Raw genomic sequence first — 27,337 nt, forward strand, 5'->3', positions numbered from 1 at the left:
TGCAGAGAAGTCATGTATTCTTCAGGATTTTGGCTCAGGTCTTCACAGACCTGTTTTCTGAGACAAATTAATCCCAAGTGTTTTCCAAGTTTCCTTAGGTTTCAAGAGGAATAAAGCTGACATTATATGTAAGCATCACTGTCGTGCTTCCCTTTCTTCCAGCCCTCCTTTCCTCTTTAAAAACTATTTGGAGGACAGGGAGTGTTTTAGGAATTCCTATGTTGAATTTCTGATATTCTCATGTTAGACATAGGTATGGTATACTGAACAAATCCCAGCATCACCAGAAGTCAGCTTTGAAAATCCAGCAGAGCCAGGTTAATTGATCCAGACCAATAATTTCAGAACCTTTACATTAATTTTTGATGAATTTGAGGAAATATATTTCAAACATTGTGAGAAGGTGCAAGTCTTCAACCTTTTTTCAGAAAAGGAGTGCCTAAAGTCTTGCCAATTATTTAGTCAAAATTTACAGAAAATGTTATTTCTTGATTTACAAATGTGGGGTGTTACAAACACTCTTGCCCATATTACTCCCCTAGTGCCACTCTGTGTTTCAGATAACATCTTGCTCACAAGTCAGCACTTTCCCATTCTCTTCTGAACCTGTGCATGCAGACAAGGTTCTGGATGGTCTTTTGCTCTCCTTTACCCCTTCTGCTAAGCTGATGAGACTTACTTTAATTTCTAATTTTTCAGGACAGATTCCAACTTTTCATGTATTTGAGAAGCAGCCTGTTGGAAAAGCAATCCACTCGGTCTACTAATTCTGCACCAACTAGCATTTCACTGCATCACCTTCTCTGTTGTGCTGTATGAAGCTCCTGTGCTTCAAGGTGTGAGGCTACAACATACGTGGCTAAGTTACAGCTCCTACAACCAAAATGCAGACATGCACGTGCCACTCCTTGATGGCAGAGGAATCAGTGGAAAACCTTCAGCAGATAGCAAGGAGAGATGGCAGAAGCTCACATTTTAATGCTGATCCTGCAGCAAATAAAAAGCAAAGAGATGCCACCCTGGAGCACTGCTAATAAGCTGACCTGAGCCTTGGACATGTGAAGACTATTTTTTCTCTGAAAGTGCTTAGCCAGAACAGTCCTAGGTGTTCTGTGGACTGGACACTAAAATGAGGCATGGTACTTTGAGTGAACTTGTTAAGGCTCTTTTTTTTCTGTTCTAACCCACAAGAACTTAGTTCAAAAAAACCCTGTGGTACTTACTGATACTTGATAAGAAGTGTTGCTTATAAATGATTAAATGATTATACAGAATTCATTGACTTGAAGAGAGCAGGGATATTTTCCATACCTCAGGCATTACATAGCACTAATGTTTGAAGAAAATATTTACCAATGAAAAACCCTACTGACGCAGTCAGATGATGCACTGTAGCCACTTCACTGTGAGACAGCGATGGCATCTGCATACATCTGACTAAATGTCTTGCCCCAAGGAAGAGGGAAAGAAAAATCAGTGATCAAAGAAAGCAGTCTTTGGCACCTATGAACATTAGTACACATGTTTAATTATATGAATCTGTGCATATAGAGAGTCAGTTTCTGTCAGTCCTCACATCGATCAGAACCTGGGTCATCCCTTTGATTTCAGTAGCAGCGTGTAGACCATGAAGCACTATTTGTGGTGGCCATGTGTGACAGATTCCAGATTAGAGATAGATTCAGCTGATATTATTACCTGTCATTAAAAATTTAGCATCTAGCACCACAAAGATCTGTGATGCTAAGGGCACATTTTTGTTTTTAGCAAGGAAATAGGTACTGCATTACAACCGTCACTATGGAAACTCCTCCAGAATGGACTCACTGAAACACATTTCACCTGTGGCTAATGGTGACAAAACAAATCAGAAACCTGGAGGATGGATCCTCCTCCCACACCAGTGTAAAAGAGGACTGACTTCATTTAGTTAACTGAGTTATCCAAGTCTAAAATTAGCATGTGTGAGAAAAGTATCTGATATCTTATTCTTCAGGATGGGAGGTTCAAGTATTACATATGCATGGTAACCAAATTTTTGACACTGGTCTTCACCAAGAAGTAACAGCAATTCACCAATGAACTACATTTCCAGGCCACAGCCAGAACAAAGTAATCCATTTCACACCTCTCTCTGCCAGCTACCCTCATGCCTACTGCATCCCTTTCTCACTGTGCAAAAATTCAAATAACTTCATTTTAAAAGCAAAAGTAAGAAGAGAAAATGAGTACCTAAAACTAGAAACACATATCCGTGTATTACTGGGAAACTTATCACTCCCTGAATGTGTACATAGCGCACATTAGTGACTGTATTTCTCTGGGCACTCGATTTCTCCATCTCTGAGACAGCAAACCCATGTATTGTGTACTACTGTGTCTGTTGTGGTATGTATTATACTTACTACAGAGCAGAATAAAAGGTCATGTAAAAACCATGAAACAGGGGCAGGGCTACAATAAGATCTACAGAAGCCCTTCAAACCACTCCCGCTCTCTGAAAGAAGGCAAAATTCTTTGTACACCTAGCACCGTGGATTTCAATGTTTCAGAGTCTCTTTTTCTACTGACTGCTTTGAAAAGAATCTTTACGTGTATCAGTGAACCATGAAGTTCTAAAATCACCCAAGTCTTCCTAGATAAACAGCATGTGCAAGGAGACTGGCTGTAGACATAATCTCCCTAGTCAGCCAGTTTCATATGCCAAATCCCTGAGACTGTCATGGTCATTCACATAAGGGGGTTGCTTAAAAATATCTATGGAGAAAAATACCATGCATGCTACAATTTGGCCCAATCTAATCTGGTCCTTCCCATTATGACGACATTTTTATGTAAAACTCCCATTGATGTGGCTGGTCAGCCTTCAGATCCCACTGGTAAGGGAGATTCCAGTAAGGAAAGTTTTCAGGGTTTTTTGTCACACTGGGCACTACTATTGGGGTGAAGAGTATTTAGCATCATATTTAAATTCAGCAAGAGTTGTAGGTGTTCAGCACTAGCAGAAATTAATCCACTTCAGCAGTAATTTAGGTCCCTTCTGTTTGTTTGGTGCTGAACAATGGTATGAAATTGTTAAGCACCACTGAGACTACAGCATTTGATACAGGAGCATGTGCCTCACTGGCTAATGAAAATGGGGGGTTAGAGCCCCACAAGCCCTCTGGTAATTTCATGCTGGCAGTGAACAATGCAAAACACACAGGGACCTAAACCCTCTCCAAATGGAGAGCCTGAGATTTTTGTACTTTTTTTTCACTGAACATAGGAGTGTATGGAGGAACAACAGGCAGCTAACCAGCTGGCTAGGAGAATTGGGCTCTCATACTGTATGATTTTTTTTCTCACACGTTGACCTGTATCTATTTCTCTAGTAAACCTTCTGAATCTTACCTTTAAACATACTGAAACGGAAAACCTTGCTGAACTGATATCCAGATCTGTCAAATTTGGGGCTTAATGCTCTGATAGCCATTCTGCAGGCAGAAGCCCTGAAAAAAATTCAGCGAGCACATTAACACTTCAATTAATTTGCAACATGTTCTTAATCTAGGGGAGGAATACAGATTTTCCTTACATCACTTGAAGATCTGGAGCTGTGCTTCTACCCAGGGCCCTTAGGTGAGAGTAGATGAAGCTTGCCACTTGCATGCTAGGTTCTTTTAGCACAGCATCGGCTAATGTCATCAGTATTGGAAGACCTGGCTTGGTTTCAAGAAGAACCACTGCAGCTAACATTCGGACTCGAGGATGAATTTTGTGATTCAAGAAAATCTCAAGGGTAATAGCCTGGACCTGAAAATGGTAGATAATTTCAAATTTACATTAGGTGTAAACATTTTGCTAATAACCATTCATCACTGGTCAATGATGTGTTCATTACTATTGCAGTAAAAATTTGAATTATTTAATTATTATGGGAACAGTGTCCCTTGTTTCACAATCTGAGGGCTGGAAGGAGCATTATGGTAATGTAGTCTGTCTTCCTACACAATCAAAGCCAAGGAACTTCACTGGATAACTTTTACATCAAATAGCTTATCACTTTTTTGAGTTACAGGATATATTTACTTATATTTTCCTGTAAATATAAGTAAAAATACAAAATTAAAAAAAAAAACAAAATACATCTGTGGCCACTCTAAGTAAAAGAGATTTCATGGATCCATCACATACCTGAGAAGTCTTTCCGTGATCACTTATCCCTACCCATGAAAGTATGCTTTACTTCTAAACATTTGATCTCCTGGAGCCCTTTCTGCTAGAACAAAAACCAGTTTACTACCAAAAATATATATGTCATGTAGGCAGTTTGCAACTGAAAGTTTATGCAACAAATGTAATTTTCCAAGTACTACTTGTGACCAACATGTTTGACCCTAGCAAATTCAGTATAAAGACTAATTTTGTACTGGATCCTTTCCAGTTTCCTTGAGCTGCACTAAATGTCTTTGACCTCAACTTCAAATGAGTGTGAATGGTATTAGCACTGTTCTGGAAGACCCTTTGCAAGGTCTTGCCTTGCCTGGGACAGTTCACATCCAAACTCTCTAATGAAAAGCCTGATCCACAACATTTCGAGAAACTTTGGAAATATCCTGACTGGTTTTATTAATTTGTGTATGTTGATTAGCAAATCATGGACTCATAGAACGGCATGGGTTGGAAGGGACTCCAAGGATCATAGAGCTCCAACCCCCCTGCCACAGGCAGGGCCACCAACCTCCAGCCTGGATCTACACAAGGTTGCCAAAGTAAAAGTGGTGACAAGGGTGCAATAGTCTCTTTCTAAATGTAACTAGAAAAGACAGACGGTGTATTAAATCTATTCAATGCAACTATGGGTGTGTGGCTAGCCACAAACCAGGCATTAAACTGGTTTTTGAACAATAAAAAGCTGCCCAAAGTCATTAACTTGCTCCAGATCAATTTTCTCCAAAGGAAACACATAGAAAATGGAACTAAACAGTGACCTGGGTCACATGTGAACAGCCAGGCCAAAGGGCAATCAGAGACACAGCATTGTTGTCAAACACCAAATTGGCTTTTTTCTTTCCCAGCAAACACCCTAACTCCTACCCTTGCTATTCTCTCCTTCCACCCCCTCCCCCATGCTTTTTCCCATCTAGCTCCTGCACTCTAGTAAATTGTTTCTTTATTCTTTTGCTTAAAAGCATACCCTGTAACACTATTGTCTGTGGATCAATATGTGCACTCAAACTAGGAGTCATATGCAAAAAATTAGAATAATGGAAAAACTGATACAGATTAGTAGGAGAGTAGTTAATGAAAGCTTTTATTTTGCTTTTTATATTAAGAATAGTCTTATATAAAACAAAAATTTTCAGTATCAGGAAAAAAATCTTGAAAATGCAAGGTTTCTTTTTAGAAGCAGACTGCTTTAAGGTGAAAATGATTGTAAAGCGATGTCTGTGGTGGATGAGAGTATGCCTGTGTAACCATTGTATGTGATATCTAATCATTATCTCATTCAGGGACAAAAGTCACATTTAGTAAATGTTCTGTTTATGACTTAAACCCACACAATGTCTGTAAATTTGTAATTAGGATGCAAACCTCTAGTATCTATTTACAATAAGATCTGGTCTTGAATTACGATTAGATGTGACACTCAGTATTAAATGTCAATTCTCTGAAAACCTTGTTCTGTGGTTCTCTCACATACCAAAGTTGAAGTAGCACTAAACACATTTTGGTCAATAATTTCGCTTTCTGTCTAACGTCCTTGGAAAATAAATGTTTGCAATGGAAATACTGATTTGTCTTCAACAACAGGGTAATGAATATATCCTTTTAATGGGATTTTTGTTGCAGTCTGAAATACTGGAGGTTAATGTCAAAAGGAATAAGACATGCCATCTAAGTAACAGTTAAGTATTTTTTAAAAATCCCCATGTATTGCAGCGATATCAACAACAACAAAAAAAAGTCTCCTTCCCCTCACCACCAATCATTGATTAACAACCTTATATTAGGATATCCTAAGTGCAAAGGAAGCAGCTTTGTTTCCTTACCATTTTTGGGTCTTTTGTGCCTATGTTTTTCAGGGCCAGCACAGCAGTTGCATGGACCTTGAGTGGCAGATCTGAGGCACTGGCTGCATACCCTGGCAAAAATTTCTTGATGTGCTTGATGCTGGCTGGATGCCCTACATTCCCTAGGGCTTTCAAAGCCAGGGAAATTTCTTCTGTGTTAGACTTGCTCAATGCTTCTCCTGCAAAGCCATGAAGTAACTGAAAAAAGAAAACAAATCTGTTGAGTACAATTCCAGCTCTTATCTATATCCCATCCCCCAGCCTATTCGGAGGATTGACTTTGATAATTTCAGTTTGTTCAATTCGCTTATTTTAAATATTTTCAAATTCTTTTTGTCCTCATGAATAGGACATTTTATTCATAGAACAAGCGTAGCCCATAGCCAAGAAAGCTGCAATGAATAGCTTCAACACTATGCCTTAAAGTTATCAAGTTATATTTTAAAGGAAAAAGTAATGGCTTGCATCTAGCTCCCACTGCTTTTCAGGGTGAGTTGGGAAACCTGCAATAATGCTGTTTGAGTATCTCTGTCTAATAGGTGAAGACAGGTGCAAAAATGCAGATATGGTTAAATTTTTCAGACCCTTACATACGATTCCTGAAGATATGACTAGTGGTGGTGCTCTTAACTTCAGCTGTAACAGCCACTTTTTTGTGTGCAATGAGATCACCAGGTTAATTTACAGCCCTTGTTGTAAGCACCTGGACCACACTTGCATTTATGTGGCAAGACAGAAATAGTTGTCTGAAGGTTGAATACAAGAAAATAGCTAAATCCTAACAGAAAACTGGTTTTAATGCTAAAAAAGGCTCTAAAATGGAAATCTGGAATGTTATAAAATAATTTCCACACAGTTACTTTGAAATATTGCATTTGAGATCCATTGATGGTTCAGAAACAGTCCATTTGATAATACCAATTGGACGAAGAGACTTTTGAAACACACTGAATAGGTCTATACAATCATTTGCTTTGGGAAAGAATTTCCATTCCCTGGCACTGGGCTTCTCAGATTTAATTAACTCAAGAGCATAGGTGGCAATCGTAACAGAAGAGATGCACACAGGAATGTCATCTGGGCCTGCGAGAACACTCAAGGCAGCCATAAAACTGTGTTGGGAGCATCCTACTCTCACTGGGAATGCTGTTGAAGACTGAAAACACCTATTTCTCTGTCACTGGCTAAGCTGCTGACCTCTATAAACCATGACATGCATCTCTAGAAAGGGGAAATGTTATTTACTGCCTTTTAAAATTGTTTTCAGGCCTGCTGATTAAAAGCAGTGCAGAACAGGGAGGCTATTGCTATTATTAAAAGCTTATATAGTATATGTGGATGACTGGGCTCTGCTTCTGGCTGAGAAATGTCTGGGATACATGACTTTGGGCAAAAAACTGGGCTTCTGTGTCACTCGGTTTATTTATAAGTACATATAAGTCCCTATATTTAAAGTATTTCAGAGCAGTGCCATGGGACTTCATTAATAATTGGCAATAAAGCACTCAGAGATACTCAGATAGAAAGTGCTATGAATTATATGCTTCTTCCTCTCACTCTCTTTCGTGTGTTAATCTAAAGATAAAAATGCAGTATTTAACCAACTGGGGTTCCTTTCCCCAAAGGAAACACTGTAGTGAAGTGAAATACAGGTTTCTGAATAATGAAGAAAGAACTCAAGGCCTAATTTTTTCTTTTAAAGGATAAATAATAATGTGGTTACCTGGAGACATTCAGTGCAGGAGTCTGATGAAGAGCACTGTTTGTGGCACAGGGATGCGTAGCTGAGATGGCAAACCTTTCCAAGTACGGTACTTGAGCGTGGGCAATGTTTTTTCACAATGAGCTGGGGAGAAAGCAGTTGTTCATTACCACCATTAATGAAGAGGGACAACATTAAAAAAATATGTGCCTGCCAAATCCAAGGTAATATCAGGCATTTGATATTTTTCTATTGATGGATTTATTGTTAATCAGTGGATATTACTGTATTTGACAATGCAATTGTAAAGTAATTCTAAGCAACATCTGGAAGGCAGATCTGCTGCTTTTACAGTGCTTCAGATTTAAACTTGGCATAGGCTGTAATCCAAAGGGAAGAAATCACCCAGTTATGGAATAGAAAAACCACTATTCAAGAAACCTTCATCATTGTTTTATAACTACCTCAGCTATAGGTACAAAAAACTTGAGATACGTTGTGAATGGACCTCAACACTTTGGGCAGACATGAATATTTTGTATAAATGTAGGAGCTGGCAGGAGGCACTAGCCCACTGCTTCCTTGAGTAGGAAGCAGAGCATTGCTGCACAGTAACAGCTGGGCTGTCACAGCTTTTAGAGAGGGTAGAATTCTGACATTTGTGGTCTCCACCTAGGGTAGGCAGAGATAAGTTCCTGCATCTAAGAGTAGAATTGGACACTGCAGAATAGGAAAAAAATGATAAAAATCATTAGACTTTCTCCTGTGTGGGCTCCATATTGACATAAATCCCTTGATTTTGATAGATATGCTTCAAATTATATTCATCCTGCTAGGTTAATCAAGACGAATACATGGATACAACAAATATGTATTTCTTACTCCCTAGTCTTTGTAGACACTCAGTTAGAGATCTAATCTGATGTAAATATAAAGTACATTTGGACAAAGGAAGACTAGCAATCACCTCAGCAATACCCTCGGTCACTGAGGGTATGTTACTCTTTCTTTTCTGTTTCACTCTGGATTAATTTTTACCCTTTTGATTTGTATTCTCCTCCCCTTAACACAGTCAGGAAATAAACTCCTTTTAACCTCACTGGAGGATATAAAACTTCTACATTTCCAAAGCCTTTGCACTCTTGTCAAAGGAATAAATACCTCAGATGCTAAAATGGGTGAAGAGCAATTTGAGAGTGTTTAGAGAATCCTACCGTTGCTTCCTCCATCACGTCTTGGGTGGGTGTGCACGAGTGCAGAGCCACAAGCACTGTCTGAGCTGCTTCCCAGTTGGTAATCTCTTGCCTTTCCATTTTATGCCTCAAGAACCTGAGTGCACGGTGACTGCCAACTGCAGGAATTATATCCAGAATGTAGCGCCTGTAATGGGAAAGGCAAAGACCATTTTCCAGATCTGAATATGAACACAGTCATTCCAGACAGTCTCCAACAGAGTTTATGAGCAGAAGAATCGCTACTTATATTGCTTGTACCTGTATGCTGGCCGGCTGGAGAACTGCTTCCACACTGACTCATAATTCTCCTCACTTGCTGCACGGAAGAGGTGCATAAGCTTGAGGGCTTTTGCTGGTGCATCACTGGGAAGCTGTTCAGATGTGGACTCTACTAGGTCCTGCAGGCTGTCCTCGATCTGCAGGAAGATTAAAGAGGACGAAGCTCACAAGCACTGTTTGCCACACACACGGACTCCAACAAAGGGCCTGTCCAGTGGCTGAACTTTACCTGGCTTTCCACATTTTTTATTCTGAATAAGTGGACAGGAAGCTGAAGCAATTCACTGCCAAACTGGTACTGAAGTGACCCACGGTTCTGGAATTCCTTTGCTGGGACCTCTGCCACCTGCTTTTGCACGTCGGTCAAGGTGAGTTTCTGCCTGGAATGGAGGAACCCAATGAGATAACATCACAAGTTACAGGGTACAAACTAAAACCAGAACAGCGTTTCTGCCTCCTTACATTGCAATTATGACTACAGTTGTTTCAAAGGGTTTTGTGATTGAGGGGCAGACCTAGTTAGAAGTGGATACAGTTGGATATGTACTCTGGGAAGAGGTGCACTTACACAGCAGGGCACAGAACAGAGCCAGCCTTTGCCTTCTTTTGGGAATAACATAGCTTGAGAATGTGAGGAAGAAGTGGGAGGTGAGGAGCTGTGTGGCCTGAAGATGATCATAGGAAATGTGTGTTGTTTCTTAAGGACTAAGTTAATTATTAAAATAACTGATGGGAATTTTTTTTTTAAATAGCACTTAATTTAAACCTCTTAAGAAGTTCATAAAAGCTTTTACGTGTCTTAACCATCCTAAAAGCTTCAAAAGGAATTGAAGATAGTTAGATACAATAAGAAATGCTACAGTCATTTTACTTGAACTATCACAGCTCCTCCCCATTTTGCCTGGCAAGTTAAATGTACTGGGGATTGCAGAAAATAATAAGACTCTCATGAAGTTTTTAATTGGATTTCCCAAACAAAAAGGGCCAGATAAATTCAGGATTAATTTTCAGGAGAGTATTCAAGTTTTTGGAAACTTTTCAATGAGCAGCAAACCTTCATACTTTGTTATTAAGAATAATTCCAATGAGAGGCTGTCTTTGTAAACATTTTATCTCTTTGTTACATTTTCAGCTGAAGGATGCATCCTATCCCACCAATTACGTTTAAAATAGGTCATTTAGGACACTGTAATAAAGTTAGGCATTTGTACTGAACAACTGAAAACATTCCAAAAGCAATATTGTTGTGCTACACGGTATCTCAAAATCTCGGTAGAAAATTGGCGTGTTTATTTTGGAATCTCTGCGATGATCTTCTGTATCATTTCTATCCACTCCTTCCATATGGATAGCAGAAAATAGCATATAACTGCTTTGCAGACAAGCCACTGGAATTTGAATAGAAATCGCTACAGAATCAGCAGAGATTTTTTCTCTCTTGAAATTTTATACAGTATTATTGAAAGGGCATTTGGGTCAGAAAGTATAACGTCAGGTACACTTGGGCAGATTTAACTCCCCCTTCCAGAACATGATGAATCTATTATGTCTTCATCTTCATCGCTTTGGGAAGAGATATCTCTGTCTAGAATATATGGGAAAATGTTATACTCTGAAGAGAAAAGCAAATGAATACTAAAGATAGGATTAAAATGGTGAAACAATAGTAAAACCTCTCTTGGCTTTGAAAGGTTCTTCAAGAGGCTTATGCTGAACAGGCTTGAAAACTCATCTCCAAATGTTTTAAGTCCTTCATGTCAGGTTATTTTTATTAGTATTTTTTCACAGAAAGTGCATTGTAGAAATAACTCCTGAAGACTCGTGTGACATACCCACACCTTCCCAGCTATCTTCTACTTGGCTCTGTTTGCTGGGCAATACAAAAGACCTAGAGAAAACGTGGAAAAGTAGAGGCACTACACTTTCTGGGGGCTCAATACCTGAGGGAGACCCATAAGCAAGACAGTCTATGCATGCTTGAAGAAGAGTTTAAATCTGCAAAAATCCACTGGCTCCAGAGCAATGCTCACTCACAACAGCCAAACTGAACATGTTCATCATATTAATGAAGTTAATCAGCAATCTACTGGCATGTACTTTCTGATGCTGCAGTTTCCAAAACTGGATATATCCACATACCATGTATTACCTACCAATGGAGCAATGCAAGATTACAGCAGCTGGAGAGAGACTGAGGTATATCTTCTGTACCAGTGAGCTTTATGCAAAAAGCTTCCCTCTTCAGCGAGGCGCCCCTTTCTACAGAATCCATCATTAAAGTAGGGAACTAAAATCTTTTTCAATAGATGATTTTGGAGCAGATGAAAAAAATTTCAAACACCAGAAGTTTGGAAGGAAAAATTGAGTAGGGGTATAATTTCTCAGAGAACCATATTCTCGCTTTGCCCCTAACTTGTTTAAGAAATATGCAAAATTCACTGTGGAAAAGCAAATACATTTTACATGCTTTGTGACCAATCTTTTTCCAATAAAACCCAATTTCCTATCAAGAAACTGTTTTGATGGGAGATTTGCAAGCAGCCCACTGTACTTAGGAAATATATCAGAATCCAAAGTCCTATCTAGGTTTCTTGTGGACTAGTCTCCAGGGTCTCTTACTGCATTATTACTTTCCAGGGAACCCTCTTTCAGTGAGTAACTGTCTTTCAAAGTATTTTACTGCAAATATATTAGTTCACAATTTTTCAGATGAAATTACATTTGTTTTGGCTTTTATGACATAAATCAAATATCCCTGAGAAATAAAATAGTCAAACCCTGCCAAGTTAAGCTAACAAAATTTGGATAGTGATGTGCATGTTTCAGATTTAAAACTAACAGTGAAGGTTGTTTTTCTGAACTGTTTGGGATTGTATGTAATTAAATACTGGAAAACAATAGTCTGTGGAAGTAAAGGACTTATTTCAGGTACGGAGTTTGACCAGATTACTGAGATGCTGAGTTAGTTGCCGAATCAAAGGCATGTGTACAGTACCTTGCTTCTACTATAGCATTTCCTCCAGTTATCTCATTGAAGGGTGCAAACTGGTGGATTTCCTCAACATCAGCGTGTGTAATTACAGCTTCATTACGTGTGTATTTAATTTTGTAGTTGTAAGTAGCAGTCGCTTGGGAATTCTTGTTTCTCTTTATAATATAAAAAGCAAACAAAGAAAGAAAATAGAAAATAATTTAACTTCTTAATTCTGTGGCTACAAGCTATTACATCACCCACCTCAACCCACTTATTTTCCAGTGCTGTTTTGTTCATTGCTCACATAAGCCCTTTATGTGAAGCCTGTGTGCACACTTCCACGGGAGAGGTCAGGCATGCTGCCTGGCTCTGTTACTTTTACTGCTAAGAAGTGTTAGCTGGTTTTTCCCTTTCCCAAATATAAGTAATTGGTTATTCCCTGGAGAAGGAGACACATTTTCTGGGGAGAGAAGCAGTGTAAGCCACACAATTTCTTATTTCAAAGACAGGATTATAATAAGATGCAGCAGTGCCTATCCTGAATAACAGAAACTGGACATCATGACTATCTTTTTTTACTCAACAAAGTAGATGAATTAACCCGTGCTGATAATTAATAGTTTCCAAGCCAGCTAGTTTAAGCAAGAAGAGTGTCTGCAGTACATGACAGTCTGCAGCACAGACCTTTGCTGTTCAGTGGATCTGATTTTCATGCAGAAAGAAAATGTTGATAACTAGATACAGCAGATCTGACTCTTCTCTCATTTGAAGTGTAACAAAGCAAGAAATAATGTGGATGACAAATGGCTCCCTCTGTATGAGTATAAAATACATATACATGATACGTCTCCAGTTTACCTGCTGGCAGGTCCGGCACGGATAGGTGTATGCTGAGCCTGTGACCATTTGAACTTTCTCTTCACAGTTGTTCAGGTCCTTGGATTTGGTCACATAGACAAGACTTGCTCTCTTGTTTTCCTGGATTGCATATGTTGTGTTGCAAATACCTCCGATCCCAGCCTGGCAAAAATGAGAATGTGATGAGAAAAGTTCACCCCCTACACGAAACTTCCTTGATTCCCCACATGGGCCTTCCTGCATTTTCAAAATTCCTGATAGAAATGAATGCTTTTTTAATTATGGTACTCTCCAGAAGCAAAATCGGGATGATTGTTACTTTCATCTCTTTTTCACATGTGCAGGTCTGCAGTAAGCTAAATTAGAGTTACACTGAGAGAACTAAAATTCTCTGGAGTTTCACTGAGACAAGATTTGGGGCCTCAGAAAAGGTGAGCAGCAATTTCCAGTTAGAGCTGTCGATTATGAAATATGATTTAAGGAATATTAATAAAAAGTGCCAAAATAATTGGATCAGTCAGAATAAAATTCTCAACAGCAAAGTACCTTAAGGTTTGAGATGACATTCTGCCCTTAAAATTTGCTTTTATAGACAGCTTATAAATGCCTATGGAACAGGCCTTGCAATATCAGATGATCTGTCACAATACGAACAGTAATAATTAAAAAGAATTTCAGCATAGCAGAGTTTTGATAGTGGGTTTTCTTGAGTTTGCAGTTTTAGCTGAGATCTTCAATAGCATTTCAAGCATATATATTTATAAGAGCTCTTAAATCTCCTCAGTCAGTGAGGAGATTTTTGGAGAGGAAAATATTTGATTGCATTTTAGGAGGAAGGGTTATTTTCATGATTTTTTTATTGTTATTGATAGCAGAGCCACTCCAGAGAACAGCTCTGGGCTATGTCAGAACAGCAAAGTGGTCATGTGGTGGTTGGGAGGCAAGACATACCCACTTCATCTTTAGCTTAACAGTATTCCTGAAGACACTGAGGCTCAGTAAGTCTAGAAATGAGAACTGCCCAAGATTCCCCAAAGACTTGTAGTCTGCAAAAACAGGTGTGGGGCTTCTATGCAGGCTGCGTGGTGTGGTAGAGATATCGAGACTTTAAATGGGAATGTCCAGTCTGCCAGGCTCAGTCCACCAGGCTCAGAGGGATGAAGATGCCTCCTGCCTAGCCAGACTTTCCAGCTGTGTGCAGTTGACGGCTAGCTCAGATACCCTTTCCCCAAAGCCTTCAGGATGTGAGGCAGACTTTCCCAGATTAGTCCTTTAAACCTCTCCTCAGCTCAGATTTTGGGACTAATAATGCTTATCTTCCCTTACAGACTGACTTGAGATTGTCAAGCAAGGGTGCCAATGCTCATTAATCAGCCACTGTCTGTGAAAAGCAAAGAAAACTTGGAAACGATTCTAGGAGGTGTAGTCACATATATTGCTCAGCAGCGAGAGTAGGACATATTGCTAACTGAATTAGAGAGAATGAAGATATAAAACTAGATATGAAAAAATAGCACTGCAGAATATGCGACACCACCACCTGGGTTTTAATGTGCAACAAGCAGCGTGAAAATATTAAATCATGTAGTTCCGTTCCCAGAAACAACTCTACTTACATAAAAATACATTTTTTAAAAATTAAAGTTATTCCGGTCTGCATTTTCAATAAAAATAACATGAAAGTATAATAATTTCAAGGGTTTTGCTGATCTCTGAATCGAATGTAGTCTAATCAATGTAAATATGGTTTCACAAAAACTAAACACATTGCAATTTCTGTGGTGAATAGTAATATCAGATGATTTACCTTGACTAAGATATTAAAATCTGAAAACAGTGGAAATTCCAATAGAGCATCAGCTGCAGCTGTCAAAGCTATTACAGTAATGTCATGGCATATATACTGTTTTCCTCCTAAAAGAGGAGCTAGAAGAGATTAAAGTATATATGATTGGTAAAAAAGTCAAATTACTGTTATTTTAGCTTTAATCTTGTGCTGTATGTTAAAGCTTGTTTTAATACAGTATTCAAATTTTATGCAGGCTTCAGCTTTCATAGGAGTTTACTTTCTCTAGACTCACAAGCCAGATTTTCTAAGGGTCTAATACCGCAAATGCGTTTTCTGAAATGCTTTCGTCAAGCAGATTAAAAATCAGCTATTCTGTTGTCCCATTTAGCTCCAGCTCTGTCAAATGTTGTCCCACAAGAGCAGCTTAATCATGATTTCCAAGCTTAGGTGTTGTTAGTGAAGTTTATGTCAAGGATGAATTCACAAAGTGTGGTAGCAGAGTCTCAAGAGAAGGCTTATTTATTTACAAAGTGACCACAGTGGCCAAAACAAGAAGCTCACCTCCTGTAAGCTGTATGAATGCTGCATCTTCTTTATGCTTAGCTCCAGCACATTCAGAATCCCTCTGTAGATGTTCAGACCATCATCCGAGACAGAATCAGGAGCCATAAGGTTTCCAACGTGGCCATTGCTGTACTCAAACTTGATGGGATTACTGAGTTGCCCGGTTAGTACCTGGGTCAGTTTGAGTGATCGAGAGAACGAGCTTGTAGGCCAGACACCATTGTACTCTGCTGCTTCGATTGAGTGAACCTAGAAAAAAGGGGAATAGAATTCTTTCTTTTTTCAGTTAACATATTTCAATGCACACAAGCATCTAGAGCTTTGCTCATGTCAAAAATACACTTTTAAATAACGCAATGCCTCTTCAGAGGCAAAACTTAAAAGCTGTCACTTAACATAGCTAGTATCAATATACATGTTTCCATATATAAAAGGAAAGGGAGTAATGCAAATGACTGTGATATTTCCACAGTCACTGCACTCTGTTCTGTTTCACAGATAATCCATATTGCCAAAGGTTGACTAGTATGAAGAAATGAACCAGAGAAGAGCTGCACGAAGCTGGTTGCTACCCGAAAGTAGCATGGAAGATCTGCAGGAAATGGCAGGAGAAAGTTAATGCTGCATAAAGCATCATTAACTCCTGTTGTGAACTCTGTCATCTCCCTCGCTGGGGTCACAGAGCACAGACAGCAGTCAGAAACTAATAACAACATGGCTGCTGGGCCAGCCAGATAGTCGTAATTAGTTTGAGCAGTGGAGAGCAGATTACAAAAATTGTCCTTCCCTACACATTCTGCTGAGGAACCAAAGGCTCAGGCACTGGCCCTAACCCCACTCTGCACTTCACAGTCCAGCCTCAACCTGGGGCACATCCAAGCAAGGAGAAAGTTGTGCTAAACTATGCATAACTTGAATGGTTTCTACCCCACGGGAACGAGGCATGTTTAGCTTACTTTCTCAGAGGACCCTTCCCTTCTATATATTTTGACAACTTAAAGAGACTTTTCTCTGACACCTCAGGCTGGAGATGTGATGCAAGATGCGGATTAATTTCTCAGAAAGCCACACAAACTAAATCCTCATACAGCAAATCGCTGGAGACTGCACTTTCATATTTATTTTTGTTATTGTTGGTGGAGATCACTGCCAACCCCAGTAACTGAAGCTTACAGAGGAGGCTGTTACGGAGCAAATCCCTTATGCTGCCTCTTGGACATGCTTCTGGCATATTGCATATGGGTAGGTTTGGGACTGCTCTGCATGGTCAGGGCGAGGTAGTTTTCCCCAGCCCTCAGGGCTTAGTCAGGACTTACGGTGCCTGCTAGGTTTTGAACACAGCTGGCAATTCTTACCTGTGGGTTTGCGATGAAAAAATTGTCAGCTGGAAACCACCCAGGGAGCACAGCTTTTTGCTTGGACTGAATGCGAACTAGTAGGCTACAGATGAAAGATTAATTCCCTGAACCATCCCTCCAAACTGTAATTTAAATATAACAGCAGCAAAATAAACTTTTCCCAGAGCAGAAGGGAATAACTGTATTGTTACCTTTCACTTAGAACTTGCCCCAAAAATATCTTTTCTTTTTCCCCTTTTCTTGCCTGAAATTCTTTCTGTATTTATGTTTGAAACAGAAACTTCTTTCCAAATGCACAAGGGCAGCCGACTAGAAGGTTTCAGGGAACAGGAGTCAATGTTTGGTAGAGACTCAGCCTGATACAGCAAGGGCTGTTTCAGCAGGAATGGGGTAGGCTGTGGGGCAAAGGCAAGACTGCTTCTGCCTCCTCTCTGCCAGGGAAGCTTTCTACTCACCAGTACAGATGCAAGGCTCTTATTTCCTCACTTTTTTTTTTGCAAAAATAATCCAGCCATTTGCAAAGGTCATGGAAAAGCAATGTTTCCTGTCTACATCTATTATAGTTTAAACTTATAAAAATACCTAGTAACGGGAGGCTTATTCAGGCTGGAAGCTACAGCATTTACAAGTATTTATCAGACAGTCACCAGTCTTTTTAATCTGCAGTTTTCAGTTTGCCAAATAAAAGCTTTTAAAAAGATCATTTTTCTTCCACATATACACAAGACTAAGTGGAGTTTGTGTAAAGCAATTGAGGAGTGCGTTTCAATACATTCATTAGAAGCACATATAGGCCTCTGTTAAAGGTAAAAGTGTTTTTCACATAATCAGAACTCTTAGTAATTACTCAGCATGCAGTAAAATATACAATTGAGGATGACAAAGGATGTCATTTGGGACCCCGCAGAAAAAGAAACCACCAGATGACATTAATTATGCTAAATATTGAATCACATTCAGCTACTGTCGCATGTGTTATTGCCTTTCATTTGCTGGTTACGAAATCAGTTGATTAAATAATCCCAGGTTGTACAGTTCGGAACAATTGGATTGATCCAGTAATAAATTATTGTGCATTTCAAATTACATTCCATTGTCTCCCTGACCACAAAGCAGAAGAAATCCTTCAAGCCCAAGGTTGGCTTGAGCTGAGAATTACCTGGCAAAGTGCAAATAGAATTTAGGGCACTGCATAAAAAATAATAGTGTTAGTTACATTCTCCCTGACTAAGCACAACACATGATGAAACTTAATTACTTCCCCATAAGCTTAAAAAAGAAGCCAAGGATTAAGAGAATTTTACCTTTCAAATTGAACACATTTTCTTACCCTAATAAGACAAAGTTTTGGCCCAATACCACTAATTTCCACTTTACTTTTTATTCTTATTCCAGCTCTAGCAAGTCCTTTCTCTGGAAGTCCGCTGAGAAGTATGCTTTCATAATTAAATGTATAAACCTTGTTTTCATCGAAATCAGGTTCTGCAAAGAAATGGTTCCCATAAAACATTATAGAGACTGTACAGAACATATTAAAGTACCTGCATTAGAATGTATGGAACAACAACAAAACAAAAAACACCACTATCACCACAAGATGAATTTGTTCATTTTTGTATTGCACCTGAACAAAATTAGCTGTTGTAAAATTGTATTAAACATTAATATACTTTTTCAGATTTTATTTTGAATTTCACTCATTATAATTATATTTATATATCATATATAATTATATTAGCTGATAGGAAAATTACTTACGGTAATTAAGATGCTGACTCCCTGAAAGAGAAAGAAAAATAGTAAGCAATGAAATGACAAAGCAAAAAAGAAAAAAAGCCCCCAAACAACCCAGAAACCTCAAAATGGTAATGCATTTTAGTATGAAAGGCTGTATCCTGTACATATGGCATAACTCTTTTGAATTAACTTTACTTCTTTTTCAGCACATAGCCAAAAGCCTTAACAACAAAAAATTGTCATAAAATAATTTTTTCTAAAATGTTACAGTTCATTTCTGTAAATGAACTATATTTAGATATTGAAACCTTTTCCTGAATTTATAATTTTAAATTCATCAAAGCAGATTAGTTACTTACCCACTAGGGTTAAAACCAGGGCTAATATCAAGCCCCTCATGATGAGGATAAAGTAAAGGTGAACATGCTAGGTTCTCTCTTATAAAGGTTTGTGCTATCACATGTTTCTTTTGGCATGCTGGTTTGACAAATAAGCGTATTTTAGAATTGTATTGATCAATCAAAAAATAAACATTTCTGAGGTCATGAATGCTGACAACTTCAAATCACCTTGTGATTTCAACTAACTTATTTTCTATATGAAACAGAGATTTTATTTTCAAATTATCTCACTTGCTATTTTTCCTCTAATTTTTCCACAATGTAGCTATATAATAAACCAAAAATTAATATTTAAACAAAAATATTTCCTCAATCATAACTGAAATAACTTGGCCTTTCTCCAACCTTGTCTTCAATCTCCTGATAATTTCCTCTTGCTAAGGGTCACAGCTTTGCCCACACACCTTACTCTGTAACATTGAAACTACTTTTGAAGGAGAAATTGTGATTGGCTTCATAGATCAGGATTGAGATATCTTACAGCTCATAGACATGAGAAAATGTCTTTCCATGTCTACCATGGCTGTCTTTCCAAGCATATCATGTTACCAACATGTGGGAAGAGAAATCTTGTCAGTGTGATCTTCATGTTAGCTTCTGGCTAATGGTCAAAGTTTATACTATGGAAACAGGAGGGAAATTAATTTCTTTCTTTATTGAGAAGAATCTAGTAAAAAACACGTCACATTTCCAGAAGGACCTTCATGAGCTGGGTCTGTCTCATGGGGCTTTGGCTGCTGCCACTCTTGGGAAAAATACATCCAGAATTTCCCAGTTGTAGTAATAACATTTAGACCAATCCTTAGCGAGACTAAGTCAGGAGGGAGTTTGGTCGCTAACCTCAGTTATACATATTTTTTGCAAGTGTTTAACATTTACTTTGAATTTAACCTTGTCTTATGGTCAAATGGTAAATTAAATATCACATCAAAACCCACCTGTGTACAAAGGTTACTGAAGGGGCAGGAGAGAGAGCTCAGGAATGTACTCCCTTGAGGCTGCAGAAGGTACAATGTACTTGCAAGTATTGCACAGTCAGGCAGCTAGACTCTGGGTTACAAGGTTTTCTTGGCTGTTGCTACTCATCAGAGAGAAGGGTGAGACCTGAGCAGAGGTTCCAAGTCTTCTACCATCGGACCTGAGAATATACTTACTGCAGGCCCCATCCAACTGTCCCTTTGCACGTGTATTTCATTTACTTGGAGTGTTGCCACCCGACCGAAGGATAATGAAGTTCATTATTGTAGTGCCAGTGCATTGGAGCTGGAGTCAGGGATGCAGCCTTGCAGCACTATTGGCCCCTCTGCTCTGCTGCTTCTCCCTGTGGCCATGATGGCTCAACAAACAGGGACAAGCCAGGAGCCAAATGAGGGCTGTCTCCTCTGGGCATCGATGCCTTGAGGATTTTAATATTGCAGCTCGCTCTCATGAAGGGAAAGATATACATTTGGATGAGTAGTCCAATGTTGCTGGAAATGAAATATGTGTCTAGTGAAATATTTAAAAGTATGATAGACATATGAACTGTTACAAGAGATTAGTAATTGGGATGTTGGTTCACTGTGGATCCAGATGGCAAAAATTAAGTACATGTGGATTTTCCCTGATGTTTTCTTCTAAGGTGCTAACCACTGTTTGAGATACGATAAGATGTGGGCCCTGTGAAATACAGAGGCACACCTTGGCTGGCACACATGTACTGCCAAACATAGTTAGAAATGCCTTACAAACAGTCGCACTTTTTGCCCCTAGAATGGAAGGAAATGCAGAGTAGCAGTGTAACACTGTAAACAGTAACATGCAAAACTCCACCACTTCAGTCGCCCTGTTCTCATGGTGCTGCTCCATCAGTGCCACAGCTTGATCTCTGCAGCAATATCGTGCTGTCGTGCTCAACTAGCCACGCTTCCACAGGAGGGAATATATAAGTGTGTGTGTGTCTGTCTGTCTGTCTATCTATCTATCTTATATACAGAGCTATATAAGCAAGACTGTTAATGTAAACATTGCTATTAACTGCATATTGAAATAATGTCTAAGGGGTACATACATATTAAAATGGAGCCATATAATTTTTCAACTTTATTAAAAGGCTTTATAATTAAAGTATAATGTGAATAGATTTGTGCTGACTGGATAGTGAAAATACTGCATTTCCTTTTTTAATGGGGAATACCAAGTCTAAGCTTGCAATCAAAATGCAGACAGCTGATTGCTAGAGTTAGCTAAAATAATTACAATTGTGCAGGCTGCCATGTTCTCCTCATCTGCAGCATGTCCTCTCTCTTTTTAATAGCTCCTGTGTACCCAGAGTCATTTTCCTGAGGGTGAGGGGAAAGTGATCTCAGAATTGTTGTACCCATTATTACTTTAAAGGTACAACCTAATAAATTCACTAAGTGGAGAGGAGACACAGCTAGAGTTTGAGGGTCATAGCACTGGGCTCTAATTCTTTCTCCAAAGCAGACACATCCTTCCAGCCAGCTCTGAGGGAATAAACAGGCAATCTATCACTTTAAGGAAATGGATAAAAGGAGGAAAGGTGAGAGCGACGCTTTTTAAAGCCAGTACTATTTTTCTTAAACATTCAACATGTCATTTTAGTGAGCAAGAAAACAGTTGAAAAATAAATGAAATGCTATTAAGCAGGTCCTCCACAAGCAACTTCCAAGTGTTTAATTTTGTTGCAGAGGCAGGAACTTTAATGTGGGCTTGGGCTTTGTGTACTACCAGTATATTTTCCTTTTTATTTTTTTAGCCATAAACAATGAAAAAAATAAATTCTTAAAACATGATGGGAAATATCTTGGCTGGTTTTTCTTTTGTGGTTTGGGTGGGTTTTGGTTGGGGTTTTTTTTTTTGTTATGATTTGTTTTTTAAAGGAAGAAAATATATGGTGTTCAGTGGTACAGAGAGCACGACGGTTGCGTAAGGGGTACAGTAAGATGAGGTAGACTGCTTTGAATTTACAGGGCACTCGCACCATAAATGAAACATGAACACAGCCTAATTAACCTGATTAGAGCTATTGCTTCTACACTGCAATTGTCTTTACATAACACATTCTGCTTGAGTAACAGAGTCTTATTATCTGCTGTTGTACTGCCACCGATAGCTCTGCACTCTCCTTGTTCTGTATTCATATTGCTGAATTATGGTGCAGTGATGCCATTTCCATCCTGCTAATATATAGCCTAACGACAAAGCAGGGATTAGTAAAACAGCTCCCAAGCAACCATAGCAGGTTAAAATAGATATAATCTGTTGGCTAAGCTAAGTGATTTTTAGCTTTCAGTTTTCCTCATTTCTAAAGATGAAGAAACCTTACTTAAAACACAAAAAAATAAATTCGCACCTATTTCATATTTAAACATTCATGCTTTGATTTTTCCCCCCTAAAATATTCGGCATTTGCTATTGTAGCATAGCCTCCAAGATAATGTTTGATATTCTCTCCAGAGACTTTGGACATTGTCTAATGAATAAGAATGTGTTCTGGGTTGGGCTAAATTGCCATATGCTGATTCTTGTACATTCACAAAGGGATTTTGTTACATTAGCTTGCTTTAAAAGGTGCTTTTTGGTTTTTTTTGACTTCCATTCCTTTTACTAGAAAGAAACCAACAGGCCCAATTCCCTGCTGCTATGCCAGTTTGATACTGGCATACCACCAATGGAGTGATAACTGTGGGAATTGGATACAAGGTTTGTAAAAGGAAAGAAATAGAAATGCTATTTATATTTTGTCTAGCTTTTGGATATGCATGATTTGAAAGATGCTGTAGTACAGCTGTAGTTTTGTTTTGATAAATTTGTTTTTTGTTAATATCTGTTGTTAAGCCAAAGCCACATGTTTGTGCATTTCAGTGAAGTAACGTGTGGGGCTGTTCCTGACACTTAGCATGGTTCTGCCTGTCATTTCCAGAGAAGAGAATGAAGTTAAGAAAGAGTGAGAAAGACTGTGGAATCCAACTCTGACATTCTCAATCTGACAATAGATTGTTTTGATACATTTTAGCTTTACTAAGATCTTCAAAATGTTTTGTTTTCATTCAAATATGGAAAACACATTCTGAAGCCTAACAGTCCACTTTCATTTGCTCATCAGCCAGCACACTGATTAAGTGGCTTCAGAATTCCCACCCCTTTTCAGTATATACTATTTCCTAAATCATTCAGTAGGGTTAAATGTTAGACAACTTGTCATCTGAGATTTGAATCACGTCATATTTGAGGACTGGTGTTTGCTATGTAGTTCTATTGCACTAGAAGATAACTTCTCCAAGTTTATCTTAACCCTAACTTAGACTTTACGGTCACAGAGTGATTATCTGCTGTGGCATTGGTACTGACAGGAAATCAGCTAGCCCTGAAATTTAGCTTTGTCATGTCTCCACCTCAGTCCCTTTGGGGATGAAATGCTGACTGTACATATAGGACACCAGAGAGCTCTGTGCTAATCATCGCTCTACTGCAGGCTGAGGTACTGCTTGCAATTGCATGCTTGGTTAGAGCTATCATGGCTAGTAACTTATCCAGAGGAAAAATACTTGTGAAATGTTTATTTCAATGTACTCTGACTGGGCATGGACACAGGGAGATGAGATCCCAGGCCACCCCATATGCGTTAGGGTGGATTGCAGGAGGAGGGACCATACCTGTTTTAGCAGACTTCTCATCAACAATTCTTTTGTAGGAAGCACTGTGAGCACGCCAGCAAGTTGCCACTCCAGTAAAAGGCCCATGGTCCTCTGTAATCCCGTTTGAGGACAATTTTCTCTTCTCAGAGGAACAAGGCCCGAGTCATTGGTGGGATACTTTAGAAAGAAGAAAATTCTCAATTCTTATATATGTACATATATATATTTTATATCTATATGTAAAACATATATTAAAGAGGTATATAAAGAATTCTTAAAATTGCTATTTTATGATGCCACCAAATGAAATGTGCAAGATTCTTTGTGAATGAAGGGGAAAACACTGACTTTTTTCCCAAGAACCCAATATTCTCAGGTATAATGGTGATTATTGCTCTGTTTTATAGACCTTCACCTTAGTGACTTATTCCCTTATACCACAGAACCACTGCAAGAACATGATGGATCTACATCATCACTTTCTAGTGTCAGAGTATCAGATAAGTTTATGGTATCAGGAGGAAGCTCAATATGAACTTACTCTCAGTACCAAATATATGAGGTGTGTGATACCTTAGTTTCACAGCACTAGGTCACTGTGACATTAGGTCATGGGTCAGATAAGATAAGCAGTGTATTATTCCCAAGGAAGGTGAAGATAATACTGTGCCAGTTCAAACAACAAGCGTTGACTTTACCCTCAAGAAAAAAAAAAACCACCAAGCTAAATCACCTACCAGTATTTAATAAATGACTTTGACTTCCGAAGATTAAAAGGTCTAATCATATAGAAATAAGAACACATTTTTGTTTTTAAGATACTGTGATAGTTAGTTCAGTAATAAATTGAGCACCATATGTTTCATTACTTTGAAAGAAAGCTGCTATGTGATTATTCCCATTACAGCATGTATTAATAATAATCCCATTTTCTGTATAAAACAATTACAGTTTAAAATATTAAAAGGAGCACTGGTGTTCATATCTGCTTATCAAGTAATGCAGACTCAGTGCTAAGTTTCCATATTGCTTGTAAAAATCACAGGACAAATGAACTCTTGAACACACCTTTGGCTACAACTATGAAGAATTAATCTCTTTCCCCTAACATAAAGAATGAAGGCTGAACAAATTTCTATATCCAGGAGATGGGGGATCTGGATGCAGATCCAGGCCTGCAATTTTCAACTGACTGGTACCTTATGCTCTTACACATCTGCATTTTCTTCCATCTTGCAGAAAATTTCTTACCCATTTGACTGGCAACAGTTCTAACTTCTTGTGATAAAGGCTGTCTTTAGCTGCAGGAAGAATTAAACATGGCCAGAGCACTACAAATGCTGTTTTCTGACATGGTGTGTGCAAGCTTAAATTTTAACTGCTCAAATTCTGTTTTCAAGGCTTTTTAGTATGCATATAGGCAAAAGTTAAAGGCAGACACTGGCTCACTACACTCTCCACCCTGCACTGAATTTAATGGTATCTCTTCATGGAGTTTAACCAGAGCTGTGTCTCCTATATACTGACACTAATTTCCTCTTTGAGTAATCACAGTAACTTCAGTGCAAACACTCAAGGAATAAAATAATTCTCAACATGAATAGGGCTTGAAAATCTGCTGTACCATAGGTACCTCGCAGAACCTTTAAAAAAATTCTTTAAGACTTTTTTTCAGAAACCTTATAGTTTCTTAACTGTTTATTTATCTAGTTTTTCCCAGTAATATCCAAATTAATTTCCCTTTGCTCATCTCTGAGGAGAACAGAAAAGAGATAGTTATTTCCTTGGTGTTCAAAGGCAAATGATTGGAAAAGCAACTTCTGAATTTAATTTTCAAGGAATTCCTGCACTGATTAGAAACAATTTTGGTCTCACAACAGAAAATCGACATAATTATCCTTTTTTGTTTGTTTGCTTTTTAATTCTTCAGTAAAGACAGTGGAATGAAGACAGAGACATTCCATGGTGTTGGTGTTGTGGTTTTTGACACATGGACATTTTCTACAGTTTTGTCTTGTGGTCTTCCCTTTCTCCTCTGACAATTTAGTTGGCATTCCTTCACAGCCTGAGTTTCTTCTGGAGTAAACAGATCAGGTCAGTTTACCCCACCTGTATATCTAACCCTCTTTTTGACATGGGAAGATGTTGGTTGATGTTACATTCTTATTTTTCTGGAAGCTTTCTAACAACCAAATTCCTTTGCTTATGCTGCAAAACGCAAAGAAGCAGAAGTATTATTTAGTAAATAATTCAAAAATTCCTATTAGTTTTCCCAGAATTTCTGGACACTGTGACACTTAAAATGAAAAAAGGAAAAAGTAAAAGTAAATTGGAATTTGGCATGTTCTTACTTTTAAAGATTAAGACCTTTCCTACAGCCAATAAAACTATTTGCATTCACACATCTGTGAGTTTTCTGAAGTCAGTGTCGATTTTACAACTCCTTTCTGTACTTGTGCACTTATAAATACATGCACCACCTAGCCCTATTAGGTATAGTACATGTATGCATTTAAACACAGAGATTTATTTTGACTCCTAACTAGCTGTACAAATATCCTATACTGCTTGTGTTCACCACTGGCAACTACTCTTTGGTGCAGGTTCCTGTGGCTGCCATCTCGCACAAAGTTTCAGCAGAACTGCCTATTAGCACAGCCAAGACTCTTAACTTAGGATTTTTTGTGTGTTTATAAAACTCAAATCTCTTTCTCAGTGTAACTATTACTCAGAAGCATTAAGGAATTTTTTTTAATCTGTCCATGATTAGGCTCTCCAGACAGCTCCTGGGCTTTCGGCAGCAGCAATGTGCTCAAGTCATTGTTCTAATAGATGATGGCAGTGCCATTGTTGAACTTCGAGTCAAAAGATGCTATCATTTTAGGTAGAAGTGTTGAGAGTAAATAATTCAATGCCTTTCTGGAAGGTAGCAGCCCTATAACCTTTCAGTTCGCTTCACCAACCAATCTACAAAGAAATGTTGCTAGGAGAAACTATGGAGGAGTGTGGGAACAACTCGTCTTCCAGGCATAAAAGTAACTGCTGGTAACAACAAAGGGAAATTAAAATATGAGACATACAGCTGTAAAAGAAAGTATGCTTTACATGAAAGCACATCAGCAGCTCCATCTGTAAATTTCCACTCACCCAACATGTTGGGAAATGTATGGAAAAAGATAAAAGGGAGTGACAGCAGTGCATGTACCAAGACTGAGGCAATGTCTGAAGACAGGGTAACAAATGCTCTGTCTTAATGAAGCACGGAAAAGAAACCGAGCTCACAGTACAGTTTGAAAAGCCAGGCCAGTCACCTGGGAAACAAGACAAAAGGAAAACCAAATAAATAGGCTATCAGCTCAAGCCTCACAAAGCATTCACAAAATAAAACTACCGTAGACTTGTACGTTAGTGGTTAATAGGCTCTAAAATTATAGAACTGTCTACACTACAGGTGGAACCACAGGTATGTGAGCCAACCTTAGCACCGAGGAAGATAATTACTGAAGCAACTGGTTCAAAGTATATTGAAGACCATTAAAGATATTTCTAGAGACATTTCTCCAACTCCGAGGAGCAGTTTAGCAACGGGCTTGAAACAGTCTGTCTTTTCAGTGTGAAGTAACAGCAAAAGAGAGTTTGTTGCTATTTAACGGGTAAATTGCCTCTTCCTCCGGGATGAGTGAGACCTGTGGACATATCTTCAAAATGGACCTGGACTGAGCCCATGGACCTTCCATTGTGAGA

At 38.6% G+C, this 27,337-nt stretch overlaps 1 protein-coding gene across 1 annotated transcript in view; it reads right to left on the bottom strand.

Annotated features, from left to right (window-relative positions):
• The window catches only part of LOC311193434 (vitellogenin-1-like), a gene marked incomplete at its 5' end in the record, with an annotated part of 42,786 nt that extends 23,835 nt beyond the window's left edge, over positions 1–18,951 (bottom strand). The window contains 13 exons of the mRNA XM_084266265.1: positions 3,394–3,491; positions 3,578–3,795; positions 6,036–6,254; positions 7,780–7,902; positions 8,973–9,138; positions 9,252–9,409; positions 9,502–9,652; positions 12,268–12,419; positions 13,105–13,266; positions 15,455–15,706; positions 18,146–18,297; positions 18,574–18,594; positions 18,912–18,951. Of these exons, the coding sequence (XP_084122391.1) occupies positions 3,394–3,491; positions 3,578–3,795; positions 6,036–6,254; positions 7,780–7,902; positions 8,973–9,138; positions 9,252–9,409; positions 9,502–9,652; positions 12,268–12,419; positions 13,105–13,266; positions 15,455–15,706; positions 18,146–18,297; positions 18,574–18,594; positions 18,912–18,951 (1,912 nt within the window). The remainder of the gene's footprint in view (positions 1–3,393; positions 3,492–3,577; positions 3,796–6,035; positions 6,255–7,779; positions 7,903–8,972; positions 9,139–9,251; positions 9,410–9,501; positions 9,653–12,267; positions 12,420–13,104; positions 13,267–15,454; positions 15,707–18,145; positions 18,298–18,573; positions 18,595–18,911) is intronic.
• Positions 18,952–27,337: the final 8,386 nt, after the last annotated feature.

The sequence above is a fragment of the Gallinula chloropus genome, assembly GCF_964237585.1.
Source record: "Gallinula chloropus genome assembly, chromosome: 6".
NCBI lineage: Eukaryota > Metazoa > Chordata > Aves > Gruiformes > Rallidae > Gallinula > Gallinula chloropus.